Source organism: Sceloporus occidentalis, unplaced genomic scaffold (assembly GCF_023333645.1).
Source record: "Sceloporus occidentalis isolate IW3139 unplaced genomic scaffold, rSceOcc1.0.p SCAF_1, whole genome shotgun sequence".
Taxonomy (NCBI): Eukaryota; Metazoa; Chordata; class Lepidosauria; order Squamata; family Phrynosomatidae; genus Sceloporus; species Sceloporus occidentalis.
The window spans coordinates 222,345,180-222,360,627 of record NW_028316981.1 but is presented as its reverse complement, the minus strand read 5'-3'; the positions used below and the strand labels follow the sequence as shown (position 1 = coordinate 222,360,627).

At 42.9% G+C, this 15,448-nt stretch overlaps 1 protein-coding gene across 1 annotated transcript; it reads left to right on the top strand.

The window, feature by feature from the left end:
* The first annotated feature begins 4,386 nt into the window (after positions 1–4,386).
* Positions 4,387–15,448, top strand: LOC149323529 (C->U-editing enzyme APOBEC-1-like). The gene is made up of 5 exons (XM_089489148.1): positions 4,387–4,424; positions 6,789–6,816; positions 8,781–9,178; positions 12,410–12,528; positions 14,758–15,448. Exons 1-5 carry the CDS (start codon positions 4,397–4,399, stop codon positions 14,776–14,778), a joined length of 594 nt encoding a protein of 197 aa, XP_089345274.1. The 5' UTR covers positions 4,387–4,396; the 3' UTR covers positions 14,779–15,448.

Here is a 15,448-nt window from a genome sequence, read left to right as displayed (position 1 = left end):
TTACTGCAAAGAAATTACTGCCAAATCACCACCCCAGTCCATCCTGGATGCAGCCTGGCTTCGGTGGCCATTTTTAGAAGCCAGAAGCTTCCAAATTCCAAAGATGGTCACCGAAGCGGCATACAGGACCTGGGCTGCCTCCATGATGAACCCGGGCAGCTATTTGGGAACAATTTCTTTGCGATAACACCCAACTGCCTCCTGAATTAGGTCTGAATTCGGGACAGGTAAGCTGGGGTTTTAACTCCATGAGATAGGGTCCGTAGCATGGACACCAGCAGGACTTGAGTATAATTGCACCCTCCATCTTCCATTCCCCAGCATGCAGCTTCTGATACTGAAGGTGATGCATAGCCATCCTGAGTTAATGACTAACATCCATGAATTTATCCCCTTTTAAAGACATCCAGGCTGGCAGCTATCCCTGCATCTTGTGGCCTCTCCCTATCCAATGGGTTGATGGAGGTTTCAACCATGAGCCATGCTAGTAGGAAACTCCAGTAAAGTACAGTAGTAGGAATGAAGCCACACTTACTTAATCTGCTATTAAGTCTTGGAAACATGGCTATTGTACATCTTTATTGTTCTTGTTAACTGTCCTTGACTCACTTCTGACCCTTGGCAATTCTGTGGATGACACATCTCCAAAACCCCCTGTCCTCTGCTCTGCTTAGGTCCTACAAATTCACAGAACCATAGAATCATAGGATCATCGAGTTGGAAGAAACCACAAGGGCTATCCAGTTCAACCCCTGCCATGCAAGAAATCACAATCAAAGCACCCCCGACAGATGGCCATGCAGCCTCTATTTAAAGACATCCAATGAAGGAGACTCCACCACCCTCCAAGGCAACGTCTTTTACTGCCAAACAGCTCTTACTGTCAGGAATTTCTTCCTAATGTTGTGCTGAAATCCCTTTTCCTCTAGTTTTCATCCAATATTCCGAGTCCTGTTCTCTGGAGCAGCAGAAAACAAGCTTGCTCCATCCTCAGTGTGACACCCCTTCAAATACTCATATCACTTCTTAACCTCAGATTGCTCAGATTGTTGTTGCTGTGTGCCTTCACGTCATTTCCAACTCGTCATCTCCCTGATTGAGTCCAGTCATCTGGCATATGGTCTTTCTCTCTTTCTGTTGCTTTCTAATTCAGCTAATTCCCTAGCTATTCTAGTTTTTTCTAGTGAGCCCTATCTTCTCATGATGTGGCCAAAGTATGGCAACCTCAGTTTGACAACCTCATCATCTTGGGTTCCAGGGAAATTTCTGGCTTGATTGTTCAAGGACCCACTTGATTGTCTTTCTGGCTGTCCATGGTATCCTCAGCACTCTTCTCCAGCACCACATCTCAAAGGAGATGATTCTCTTCGTGTCAGCATTTTTTGCTGTCCAGATCTCAAATGGTGATGGGGAACATAATGGCTACAATAATAATAATAATAATAATAATAATAATAATAATAATAACAATAATTTATTTATTTATATCCCGCCTCTTCCATTTGGGGATCGAGGCAGGTAACAACAGAGTGTATGATACAAAATATAAAAACAATAAAACCCACAAAACCCTGACTTAACCCTCTCTCCCAAACTATAAAATTAACATAAAACATGATTAAAATATATAACAATGCAATACAACATTACAAGATTATTTTATAATTTGCGCATGATGAGGAGATATAGTAGGATGGACGGATAGAATTGGTTCTGGGCGGTTATCACTCAGGGAAGGCCTGCCGGAAGAGAAGGGTTTTTGTTGCTTTTTCAAAAGCCTCCAATGAGGATAATTGGCTAATCTCTTCCGGCAGGTCATTCCAAGCTTTTGGAGCCGTAGCAGAAAAAGACCTCCAGCAGGTCACTGCCAATCTGGTCTTTTTTGGATGTAAAATATTTTTTCCGGAGGAACAGAGTGTACGGGAAGGATTATATAGGAGGAGGCGTTACTTCAAGTAGACTGGACCCAGGCCATGTAGGGCTTTGTAGGTAATAACCAACACCTTGTACTGAGTCCGGAAGCTAATATGCAGCCAGTGTAATGACTTTAGAATAGGTGTAATTCAGTCAAACCTAGATTTTCTGGTGACCAGTCTGGCTGCCATGTTTTGTATCAGTTGAAGCTTCCAGACATGGCACAAGGCTTGCCCCATGTAGAGTGCATTACAGAAATCAAGACGAGAGGTTACCAGGACATGTACAACCGTTTCTAGGTCCCGCTGCTCCAGGTAGGGGTGCAACTGGCGTATCAGCCGAAGCTGATAACAGGCACTCCTGGCTGCTGCATCAATCCGAGAGGACAGATGAAGCGACAAATCCAGGAGGACCCCCAAGCTGCGGACACAGTCCTTCAGGGGAAGTGTGACCCCATCTAGGACTGGCGAACATATCTCCAAACCTGCGTTGGGGTTACCTAGCACGAGTACCTCCGTTTTGTTTGGATTCAACTTAAACCTATTTTCCCTCATCCAATCCATTACTGACCTCAGGCAGTCATTCTGAGGAGAGATGCCCTCCCTCCTTGGTCACTGAAACAGTCCGAGACATAGAGAAATAGATTTGGGTGTCATCAGCGTACTGATAACACCCCGCCCCATGTCTCCGGATGATCTCACCCAGCGGCTTCATGTAAATGTTGAATAGCATTGGTGACAGTATCGCTCCTTGAGGGACGCCCGAACTGAGCTCCCTTTTGGCTGAACAACTGTCACCAAGCGACACCATCTGGAACCTGCCCCAGAGATAGGAATGGAACCACTGCAAAGCAGTGCCTCCAATTCCTAGTTCCCTCAAGTGCTCCAGAAGGATACCATGGTCTATGGTATTGAAAGCCGCTGAGAGGTCCAAGAGCACCAACTGGGCCACACTTCCCCTATCGATGCACAGACGGAGATCATCGACCAAGGCGACCAGGGCAGTCTCAACTCCATATCCTGATCTGAAGCCAGTTTGAAATAGATCAAGATAATCAGTGTCATCCAAGACTGCTTGGAGCTGGTTTGCAACCGCCCTCTCAATCACCTTACCCAGAAAGGGGAGTAGAGATACTGGTTGGTAATTGTTTTTGTCCAGGGGATCTAGGGAAGGTTTCTTTAGAATGGATTTTACCACTGCTAATTTTAGACTAGATGGAAAACAACCTTCCCTGAAGGAGGCATTAGTTATAAATTGTAACAACTTCAGAGTTGCCTCACCTCCCTGGATGGCCAGACAAGATGGACAGGGATCGAGAGGGCAGGTGGCCTTTTTTGCCTTACCAAGCAGCTTGTCTGCGTCATCAGTACTCATAGACTGAAACTGATCCAAGATAACCTCATTAACGGAGTCACTAGACACCTCTCTCGTTGACTGTGTACTAATACCAGTGTCTAAGTCGGCCCTTATCTGAGAGATTTTATCTGCAAAATGGTCGTTAAAACCATCACAGCAGGCTCTCGTGGATTGAAAAAGAGGATTCAAGGTGGAAGGAGTTTGAGTCAACTTCTTAACCACCTTGAAAAACTCTGCTGGACGAGACTTTGCAGACGCAATAGATGCAGAGTAGAAAGACTTCTTTGCTGCAGCTATTGCTACTCAATAGGCTTTAAGAAAAATCCTATGACGTGTCTTGTCAGATAAACGTCGAGTCTTCCGCCAGCAATGCTCTAGTAGTTTTCCAGCCCGCTTCATCCTTTTAAGATCTTCAGTGTACCAAGGATTACAATTTGGAGTGGGCTGGAAGGGATGCTTGGAGCGATTGTGTCGATAGCCTTGGAAAGATCTTTATTCCAAGTACTTACCAAGGTTTCGACAGAGTCGCTGATATTGCCATCTATTAAACCCTCTAGTGCTTCTTGGAACCTTTTAGGTTCCATCAGCCTTCGAGGGCGGACCGTTCTAATAGGTCCACCACCCGCAAGGAGAATAGGGATAGCTGCCTTCAGTCCAATCTTGACCAGGAAATGATCCATCCATGGCAGAGCGGAAGTAGAAATCATTTCCGCCCACGGATATTCCTGATTCAGTACAAACATTTATGTTAACATCTAAGCTATTAAACCTTTCTTGGGAGTGGAGTTTTACTGTTCAGCATTTTGGATAGCTCTTTTAAAGTTTAGTCAAAATGCCAGAGTGGATTCACTGCCCCACTGACATGGTGCCATCCAAGCAACCAATTCACTACTGATACCCTAGTGCGGAATTTCTGGTTCCTCAAGATAACAACCACAGACCTCAAGACCTCTGTCATAGCTGAAATCTTGGCTTCTCAGAGCTGGGTGTGGCAAGTGAGTTTTATGATGCTAGTATCACAGAGTTTCACTTGATACACACAAGGTACTTTCTCAAGAATAGAAACTGAAATCAGAAAACTCCATATAAAAGCTGTAACCCATCAAGATGCTGAGAGTACGACAGAATGGATTCACAATCTTCATCAGATAAAGGTAAAAATCCAATTCTGTTGGTGGGGATTGATGGGCAAAAAGGAGGCAGCTATAATTCATTGGGAAAATTGGCTGCCTGAATACAGCCCGGGTCCATCCCTGCTTCCAGAGCCGCTCCACCGGCCATTTTTTAATGTCAGAAAACAGCCTGATCCAAAAAGCGCCGGGAAGAGCAGCTCAAGAAGCAGTGATGAACCGGGGCTGTATTAGGGTGGCAAAAAACATCTGATAACATCAGGATGCCACTTGAATTCAGCTTTAAAATGGATAGAGGTAAATAAATTTAATAACCTATGCAATAAGCCTCTGGGTATGTTTAGCTAGGAGATGAGGAGACTAAGAGGTGACATGGTAGATATCTTTAACTATCTGAAGGGATGTCATTTGAAGGGATGTCATGGAGCCAGGGTGCTTTCTGCTGCTGCGAACTGTAGAACACAAACATTCAAATTACAAGAGAGATTCAACCTAAATATTAAGAACTTCTTACTAGAAGAGTTGTTCAACAGTGGAATAGATTGCCTTGGAGAGTGATGGACTCTTTTTCTTCGGAAGTCTTTAAACAGAGGTTGGATAGGCATCTTTCAAGAGTGCTTTACTTGTGTATTCTTGCATAACAGGGCGTTTGATTAACTAGCCCTTGTGCTCCCTTTCAGTTCTAAGATTTTATGATTCTATTATTCTAAGAACTAGCCATCTTCTTCTCCTGATGTTAATAGAGGCAGCTTGGCCTGCTAATTCTTGCTGCTGTTGTGGCCACAGAGTTTTCATAGAATCATAGAATCGTAGAGTTGGAAGAGACCACAAGGGCCATCCAGTCCAACCCCTGCCATGCAGGAAATCTCAATCAAAGCATCCCCATCCAGCTTCTGTTTAAAGACCTCCAATGAAGGAGACTCCAATACACTCCGAGGGAGTTTGTTCCACTGTCAAATAGCCATTACTGTCAGGAAGGTTCTCCTAATGTTGAGGTGGAATCTCTTTTCCTGGAGCTTGCATCCATTGCTCTGGGTCCTAGTCTCTGGAGCAGCAGAAAACAAGCTTGTTCCCTCCTCAATATGACATCCCTTCAAGTATTTAAACAGGGCTATCATATCACCCCTTAACCTTCTCTTCTCCAGGCTAAACATCCCCAGCTCCCTAAGTCTTTCCTCATAGGGCATGGTTTTCAGACCCTTCACCATTTTAGTCGCTCCCCCTTTGGACACGCTCCAGTTTCTCAACATCCTTTTTAAATTGTGGTGCCCAGAACCAGGGACATAGCCAAGGGGGGGATCTTGGGGTCTGGACCCCCCCTTCCATTAGAAAAATGAATGGTGTTTGCTGCTGCGCCGCTGCAACCAAGCCTCATTATAATGGTGGCACTTAGTCTGGATCCCCCCCCCTTCCTAAAATCCTGGCTACGTCCCTGCCAGAACTAGACACAATATTCCAGGTGGGGCCTGACCAAAGCAGAATAGAGTGGCACTATTACTTCCCTTGACCTAGACACTATACTTTTATTGATGCAACCTAAAATTGCATTGGCTTTTTTAGCTGCTGCATCACACTGTTATGTTCAACCTGTTTCTTCCACTGGGCTCCCAGCTTCATCCACTGGGCTGCTGAAGAAACCAGTGTAGTTTTGCTGGTGTAGACCCATTATCTGGATTCCAGCCAATATGCTAAGTCTATATTCAGTCACATTTAGAGTGGGATAAATTAGGTGTGGCTTACTATTATTTAGTTCAATTAAACCTTACGGTGACTCATTGAGAGGGTTTTCTTGGCAAGATTTATTCAGAGGAACTTTAAGAATCACTTGCCCAATATCATCAAGAGGGTTTCCATGGCAGTTGTGTTGTGTGCCTTCAAGTCAAAACCCTATCATGGGGTTTTCTTGGCAAGTTTTATCAGAGGGGAATTAGCATTACTATCCTCTGAGCCTGATACTTGCCAGTGGGTTTTTATATCCAAGCAGGAATTTGAACCCTGCTCTCCAGAGTCCTAGTCCAATGCTCAAACCACTACACCATGAATGATTCTGGTCTCACAGAATCCTAGTCCAGCACTCAGACCACCCCATTGTGATCTTTTTTAAAAATATGTACAGTCGGCCCTTCTTATACACAGATTTGTTATACATGGATTCAAGCATACACGGTTTGAAAATGTTCCAAAAAAGTATAAATTTCAAATATCAAACCTTGATTTTCCATTTTTTATAAGGGACACCATTTTGCTATGTATTATATGTAATCGGACTTGAGCATACACGGATTTAGTTATGCACAGGGGATCTTGGAACCAAACCCCAGCGTATAACAAGGGTCCATTGTATTTCCTCAGGAAGTCTGTTCAAAATGGATTCATTTTTTCCAACAGGTCCATCAGGCAGAGGAGCCAACCAAGGGTAAGAAACAAGACTTCATATTTTATTGCCCTTAAACACAAATAACTAGTGGGCTAAAGGGAAGTGTAGGAAACTCTCGGACACTACGGAGTTTATCAGACAAGGGAAATTGGAAGTATAATCAAATGGCAATCTGAACGCAATCATGGGGTTTAACGTTATTGCAAATTTGGGCAATGGGAAGTCAGTCCGAAGGCAATCATGTGGTTTCACATTATTGCGTGATAGACTGCCACATGCAAATTGGGGCAATGGCATGTTATTTTGGGGCAATGGGAAGCCAGTTCAAACGCAATGTGCATTCACATAATTGCGCTAAACTAGCGCCGTTAAGTGAATGCGTTCTGGCCCAACTTTCTTTTCATTCGAATTTAAGAGAAATTCCTCCCGTTTGATAAACTCCTAGGGAGAAGTGATACCATTCCCTTTCATCTCTGTCCAATTTCACCCTGGGTTGATGGGTTGCTTTGCTCCAAGGCTAGCTGCCCTTGATTGTATCCAAGCTGAGAATGTGTTCAGCCTACAGGAAGGGTTGGGCCATTTTCAGGGGTGATGCTGTTGGCAAATGAGAATCCTCTGTAGAGCTTGGGGAGTGAATAATTCAGGCATGTAATAGCCAAAACAAAAACAATAAGACTTCCACGCTCTGTGTTGGGTTGGCAAGGAGGTTGCTTGCTTGCTTGCTTGCTTGCTGTTCCTTTCTAGAAACATTTCAGAAGCAAATCTTTCTGAGCAGCAGCCCAGAATCCATCCAGAAACTCTCTCATTATTACTTGGGGTTCAGGGGTCTAGAGCAGGGCTTCTTGAGGTAGTGGTCCATGGCTAGTGCTAGTTTGCAAGCTGCCAATTTATGGAGAGTTTCCAGAGAAGAAGAAAGGGTGGTAGTCAATGGACATAAATAGGATACCTGACACATTATTTTTTTGGGGGGGGGGAACGGTTGCCATTCCCCCACATCAAATAGCATGAGAGGCGCTTTCTACAAAGGTAGATTAGAAAAAGAAACAGCAGAATTGGAGTTCATCCACAAACTACAGCCTCTCAGCAATGGATTAAACAAGGATAATGGCTTCCTGGCTCACTAGACACATTTCAACACTATCTGACCCCATCCTCAGCACCTACAGGCTAGTTTCCAAAGCCAAACTAGTTTTGCCACTTCATTTCCATACACACTGGCTAGTTCCCAATGTATTTGTTCACTGACTACCATAGTTAAAACTGGACTTGCTACTTCATTTCCACACACAAAAGATTTTGAATTTGAATTGACATTCTTACATACCAATGGCATATATATGTCTGTCCCTGGTTTTCACGCCACTAAATGCATCATTAGTGTGCCGCAAGAAGAAGCTGCATTTTGCAGCTTCTTTTTGCTGCGCGGAGGAGCCACGCGGTTTGGCCAATGAGGCTCCTCCACGCAGCAAATGAAGGCGCTTTTCAGACCGCCCTTTTGGGCGGTCTGTAAAGCACCATAGAATCATAGAGTTGGAAGAGACCATAAGGGCCATCGAGTCCAACCCCCTGCCATGCAGGAACTCTCAATCAAAGCATCCATGGCAGATGACCATCCAGCCTCTGTTTAAAGACCTCTAAGGAAGGACATCTGAATGGCACAGCAGTTAAAATCCCATCCCTTATTTTTGCATAGGATTCAGACCTTGAGGCATCAGCATGTCCAGAATGGAGAAAAGTGGAAGTGTGAAATACTTTTTGTTTAGAGTGAAAATCTATCCCAGAGCTGCACAACATGACAGTAGGAAGGGGCCAATATTAAAATAGGTTACCTTCTTCAGGCTGCAGATAGGATTTAATTAAATATTAATTAATAAATTATTAATTGATAATAATTAATATTAATTCTATCCTCATCTGCCTGGCCCTTTCTTCAAGAGAAAGCCGAGCAGCAGAGGAGCATTGCAAGTGTTCACTGCAGTTCCATTATCAAATTTGTTCTTAAGGTGGAAAATAGAACCAGAGAAGCTTCAGAGGAATTACACTCCCACACGACCGCCAGAGGTTACACATCTACTGTATGAAATCCAATGGAAGAAAAATCTCAAGACCTGGAAAAACTGGTGTACAAGCAATCCTTACCAGCATGCTGAAATCAATTTTTTAGAAAATGCATGGAAGGAGATAAGACGGAAGACCAGACCATGCTCTATCACGTGGTTTCTGTCTTGGAGTCCTTGTCATGCATGTAGTCAACGTATAATTGAGTTCTTGGAAACACATCCTAAGGTGACCCTAGAGATAAGAGCCGCTCAGCTGTTCAAGCATCAAGAGGAGTGTAACCAGAATGGCCTCAGGGATTTAGCTAATTTTGGGGTTAAGATCTCCATCATGCATCTGCCTGGTGAGTTCAAGTCTTTATATGTTCAACAAGATGGTGGACCAGGGGAGTGGACTGAGCTCCTGTCATGTCCTCCCTGCAGACAGGGTGACTAGATGTCACAACTGCAAAGGAGGACAAGGCACCACAAAATGTAGAACAATCAAGAAAAATGTAGGACGGTGCAAAATAAAAGCTAGAAATACTAATATAAATATAATTTCATGTGGTTTGTTTACAGCTATATTACTTATATTATTTTTTTATTATGAACTCAGTTATATTTTTCTGATCAACTTGTTAAAATGTCTTGTTGGCTTGCAATATACTTACAGAACTCTGAGCAAAACATATACTTAAAATTGTACTTTGCTAGCAACAATCCCTTAACTCAGGGGTAGGCAACCTGCGGCCCGCGGGCCGGATGCGGCCCAGCGAGGCCTTGGGACCGGCCCCAGCCCAGTCCTGCCGCCGATTGCCACCGGGGCCTTTGGGGGGCAATTGTCTATAGAAGCCTCAGAAACATGTATTTATATTAACATTTTTTAAAAAATCAGCAAATTTTTTCGCGTGTCCTCCATTTTTTTTAAAAAAGTGTCTTCCATTTGAAAATTTTGTCCTACATTTGTCCTGGTTTATTTATATATTTAATTTTTTTAAAAAAATATTTAATTATTTATTTTTTGGCTTCGGCCCCCCCAGTTGTCTGAGGGACAGCAACCCGGCCCCCGGCTCAAAAAGATTGCCTACCCCTGCCTTAACTGGATCTATAGTTGTCTATTGTGCTGGAATTAAGGGAAAACCCCTTCAGCGTTTGCATTGTGTCCTTAGGCAGCCCATTACCTAACATGTTTGCTGTCCTTTTCCCCTTCAAGAAACAAATGTGCCCTGTGCTCTGGGTGTGAATCTTTGAAGTTTATCGCACAGGCCCTAAAACAGGCCTGGCACGTTACAAAAGGGGTCAGGATGGGAATGGAGGTGGCATAGAATGCATCTTAATGCACAGGAGAATGCCGCCGCTGCCGCCGGAATTTCCCATTCCGTTTTGGATGCGTTCCCCAGGAGGCGATTTTCAGGAGTGCTTCTAAACAGTCCCTGAAAATCGCCTCTTGGGGCACACATCCGAAACAGAATGGGACTTTCCGGAGGCGGCGGGGGTGTTCTCCTGTGCGGTAAGATGCATTCTATGCCGCCTCCCTTTCCCATCCCGCCCCCTTTTGTAATGCTTCAGGCCCGTCCGAGGGCCTGTGCGACAAACTATAATGTTGCTGATTCTAAGGCAGTGGTTCCCAACCCGTTGGTCGGGACCCTTTTGGGGGTCGAAGGACCCTTTCATGGGGGTCGCCTAAGACCATTGGAAAACACCTATTTAATTACAGTTATGAAGTCGCAAGGAAAATAATTTCATGGTTGGGGGTCACCACAACATAAGGAACTGTATTAAAGGGTCATGGCATTAGGAAGATTGGGAACCACTGTTCTAAGGAGTTTATCACAGTAGCGAGATCCTGCGGGAGTTAAATGCAATTTAACGTGAAGAAAACCCGGAAATGCCTGAAGTTTGCCACACAACGTTGCAGTTAACATGAAATAACGTGAAGTTAAACTGCAGTTATTAAAGTGGAGAAAACTGGCAGCTTTTTACTTTTGGAACATCCTGAAAGTAAAAAGCTGCCAGTGTTCTCCACTTTAACTGCGGTTTAACTTGACGTTACTTCATTTTAGAAGCAATTCAGTGTACAAACAGAAATGTTAAGAAGCCCCCTAAAAAAATGGCTACTCCTTTAAAGAGTTTGCAAGAGTGTAATACACTGCCAGTGAAGCAAGAAGAACAAAAAGGTGAGAAAAAAGAACAAGGAGGTGCAGATTCAGGAACAGGAGTAAAAGCAGGAATGATGGACTGTGAACAAATGATGAATAAACTCACACAAATTATGAAACAGGAAAATGATATGAGGTTTAAGGAGATGAACCATCTTCTGGAAAGACAGAAAAATGAAATAGTCCAAGCAAGAGTAGCGGAAAAGCAATGTTATTTGACAGCAATTCAGAATGAAAGAGAGACTATGACAAAGCAATTTCAATTACGAATGCAACTTGAAAGGAAAAATTCAGATGAAAAGTTTATGGAAATACAAAGAAATATAAAACAAATACAAGAAGAAGTGCAAACATTAAAAATAGACAGTAAAGTGTTAAAGCATATTTGGGTATGAAGAAAAGTGTAACCATTTGTATTGTAAAATTTAAAAATATTAATAGTAAAAAGAAGCAATTCAGTGTGATAAACTCCCCGAATTTGCAAGTTTTGTTTAAATTCAAATGTACTTTAAATCACGTTTAACTCCCATTTGCCCATGGGATCTCTCTAATAAAAAAGACTTTAGAAAGATTCATTCTAATCCCCCTATTTGCAGCAAGGACAGGCTGCTGAGCAGACACATTTCTTCAAGAGGAACAGCAAACATGGTGTTAGTCAATGAATGTCATGCTCAAAATGGAGAACATTTTGGAATTTCTCCTGGACAGGAGGTTGAAATGTAGAATATGTCCTGGGAAAGGTGGACATTTGGTCACCCTTCCTGAAGATAATACAATGTGGTGGCCATGGTGGAACACTGAAGGAGAAAACCACCTTTGCAACATCCCTAGTAGCCGCCACCACCCACAATTAATGTAATAATTACTTCCCACCATCACCATATACTTAAGCCTGCCAATTCCCTTTTGGTGGCTTGGCACAAGTATAGAACAAACACTTTAGCAGTCCACTCTAGGTGAAAGTAAATAAATATATATTGCTTCATTATTTATCAATTTAAGATAAATCTTCAAGTATACCTTATACGTCTTTGAACGCTATTAAATAATGCTAAACATTATTTTAAGTCCCTTTAATAATACTTCAGAGAACTCTATTTCCATTCCTTTATTCAATCATATTATTATGATGATGATTTTATAATGTTGATGTTGTATGTATCTATTTTATTATTGTTTTTATTACTGTAATTTTATACTGTTGTAACCCGCTTCCTGTAAGCACAATGGCTTGCACACTTAGGTTCCATCAACATTATGTAGGATCCTGGCCTTAAATTGTTTGGGGCTTGAGTAAGGTTCAATGTAACCTTTCTTGCTTTGCCTGCCTTACTGAATTAGAAACAAATTCTATCAGCCCCTATTGTGAAGCCATAGGCCAATTTCCCAACTATCTTCTAACACATTCATACTTACGGACATTTATTTCATCAGATTATCGATATTGTTGGAGAACATTTGTGGTTCCTCAAGAGCATGGTGAAGAGTACTGGCCGTGGCATTTTTTCCCCAGGATAATTTCTTGTTCCCAGAGTCTCTGTTCAATTCTTATGGTAAGAGGCTATTTAAAAAATTAAACAGTAACTAAATCCAACTCTGGGGAAGGAGACATCTTTTGACATACAAATGAGAGAAAGTGCCTGGGATTGCTTTGGATACTGCAGTGTCTTCTAGAAGGGCATCATGCTCTCATATAAACACATTTCATGCACATTGTTGCAGCAAAAGCATGGCAAGGTTTCCCCCTCTTATCTATCAATGGGCACAAGCAGGTTTGCCCCCCCCCCATTGTAATGACCTGATTATTTTTCCTTTCAGAAATAAATGGCATCTTGTTCTAGTGACCCCAAAGCCTAGTTTTGCCACCCGTATGTATATCTCACACTGTAGCCTATTACTTTGCACCATAATTTAATTAATGTATTAATTATTTTATTTATGTTTTTAAGCAGCTGAGTAATGTGATGGCTAAACCATAATGGCTGCATCTTGCTCATAATGGCTGGGTCAGATGCTGTTGGAGTGCAACTTCCATCAGTCCTAGCCAGTGTAGCCAATGGTGAAGAATGCAGGGAGTTGCAGCCCAAAACATCTGGAGGGTCTTACTTTGTCCATCGCTGCCCTAGGTCCTCCATGAAAGTGAATAGCAACTGTTCCTTCTGTCCCTAAGCCCTTTTATTCAGTCCCATCATGCCTTGTTCCATTTTCTTTATGTACCCTGATTTCTCCCAAGCAGTTCTTTCTCCTATGCTCCATGTCACAAGGTCCCTTCTAACATTAACATCTGCTAAGTTTCTTCAGAACCCACCCCGATTTCCCTCTTCTTCTTGCTGCAGTTCCCTGTTTCTTTTGCCTTTCCCCCATTAAAGCTTCTTTTCCTTTAGCTACTTCTTCTCAGTCCCTTACCTACTCTGGATATTTCAGACACTTTCTTTTGGACTCATTACTTCTCCTCATGCCCAACTCTCCCTTTCTTCTCCCTGCCTTTGATTCAGAGTGAGGTTTTGATCCAAAACTGACCACCTTTCCACTCATAAAACTAGACTACAACATATTTATTTCTTAAGGAGCTGAATATCATGAACTCATGCCACAGGCACCCTTATCAATGTTAACTGCGAGACTGAGGATAAGGCTTGGCCATACTGAGGTCATGCCTGGTAATAATTTTCAGATCATTGTGAACTATTTCTGCTGGGAGAAATCATTCGCAGACATGGGGCAGGGTGTTATCAGTACACTGATGACACCCAAATATACTTCTCCATGTCCCAGTCAGCAGCTATGATGACAGATGGCATTTCTCCCCTCAATCAGTGTCTTGAAGCGGTAATGGGCTAGATGAGGAAAAACAAACTCAGGCTGAATCCAGACAAAATGGAGGTACTTACAGTAGGGGCCTCCAAACCAGGTATAGGGTTGCAACCTCCAGTCCTAGATGGGGCCACGCTCTCCACAAAGGACCGTGTTCACAGTCTGGGGGTGCTCCTAGATCCGTCACTTCACATGACGAACCAAGCGAATGCAACGATCAGGAGCACCTGTTATCAGCTCCGGCTGATACGCCAGCTGCGCCCTTTCCTGGAAGTAAAGGATCTAGAAACTGTTGTACATTCACTGGTAACCTCACAACTTGATTTCTGTAATGCGCTCTACATGGGGCTACCCTTGTGCCTAGTCCAGAAACTTCAACTAGTGCAAAATATGGCAGCCAGGCTGGTCGCAGGAAAAACTAGGAGTGACCGAATAACACCCATTCTAAAATATAATCCGCCCCGCACCCTCAGGTCCTCTGGGAGGAATCTATTGCAGCCTTTAAAAACCAGACTAACTGCTACCTCCCAGAGGGCCTTCTCTGCCATTGCTCCCAAACTATGGAACGGTCTGCCGGACGAGATCCGACAAATTGCCAGCTTAGACAGCTTTAAAAAAGCTGTCAAGACGGATCTCTTCCGGCAGGCCTTTCCTGAATAAAGTTCCCGGCCACGGAATGACTGCCCCTCACATCATGTATCAGCCCACTGCTCTGTCCTCGTTATAGATATATATTTAATTCTGTTTTAATAGATATTTTAATTGTAACATGTTTAATCCTGTTTTAAGGGGGGGGGGAATTTGGGACACAATGTTGTAAATGTGGATTTTAATGTGTTGTGAGCCGCTTTGATTGTCTCGTCACAGAAAAGCGGGATACAAATAAAAGTTTTATTTTATTTATTTATTTATTTATTTACTATGTGGTCTTTTACTATATTACTTGCTAATACTTTGTATCTCTGCAGGATCTGTGCTCTGGCCCATAATTCCCTTTGCTACAAGGTCTTCCTTCCTGGCTGCCATACTGCCAAGTTGAATTTCAGATAAACCATTGTAAAATCCTTTCCTTAAAACCAACATGTATTTTTCTAATTCTCTCAATAAAGTATCTATGTTTTGAATGTCAGTTTTGAAGACAGTCTAGCTTGTGTAACGATAATTATTTTCAAATTCAGAAAGTCTACTTATATTTAACACCATCATGGGAATCACCAGCTGAAGGAGCCAGTCCAAAGGGTCCAGAGACAGTGCATGATTTGGAAGGAAAGCCCAGAGGAAAGGGGCTCCCAGTGGACACAACAGTGAGCAAATGGGAAAGCTTGTAAAGCAATAGAAACTGTGAGGAAGCTGGAAGGGGATGGAGTCAGAGAACACAGCATGGCTGGGATAGGAATTGTGTGGCCATCCATAGTCTGTTAAACTTATTTTTGCTGCTCCAGAGGCTAGGGCACTCCACAATGGATTCAAATTATAAGAAAAGAGGCTCCATCTAAATATTAGGAAGAACTTTCAGATTGTAAGATCTATTTGTCAGTGGAACAGTGTAGCTTGGAGGTGATGGACTCTACTTCTTTGGTCTTCAAACAGAGGTTGGTTGCCCACCTCTCCAGAGTGCTTTAGCTGTGGATTAATGTCCTGGTAGGAAGCTGAATCAGA

Bases quoted from the DNA above. Each gene is read 5' to 3' on its own strand.
- LOC149323529 (XM_089489148.1), top strand. From the start codon at position 4,397: ATGGATTCACAATCTTCATCAGATAAAG. The intron at 6,817-8,780 runs GTAAGAAACAAG...TTTGTTCTTAAG, and splicing joins GGCAGAGGAGCCAACCAAGG to GTGGAAAATAGAACCAGAGA. The intron at 12,529-14,757 runs GTAAGAGGCTAT...GTATCTCTGCAG, and splicing joins GTCTCTGTTCAATTCTTATG to GATCTGTGCTCTGGCCCATA.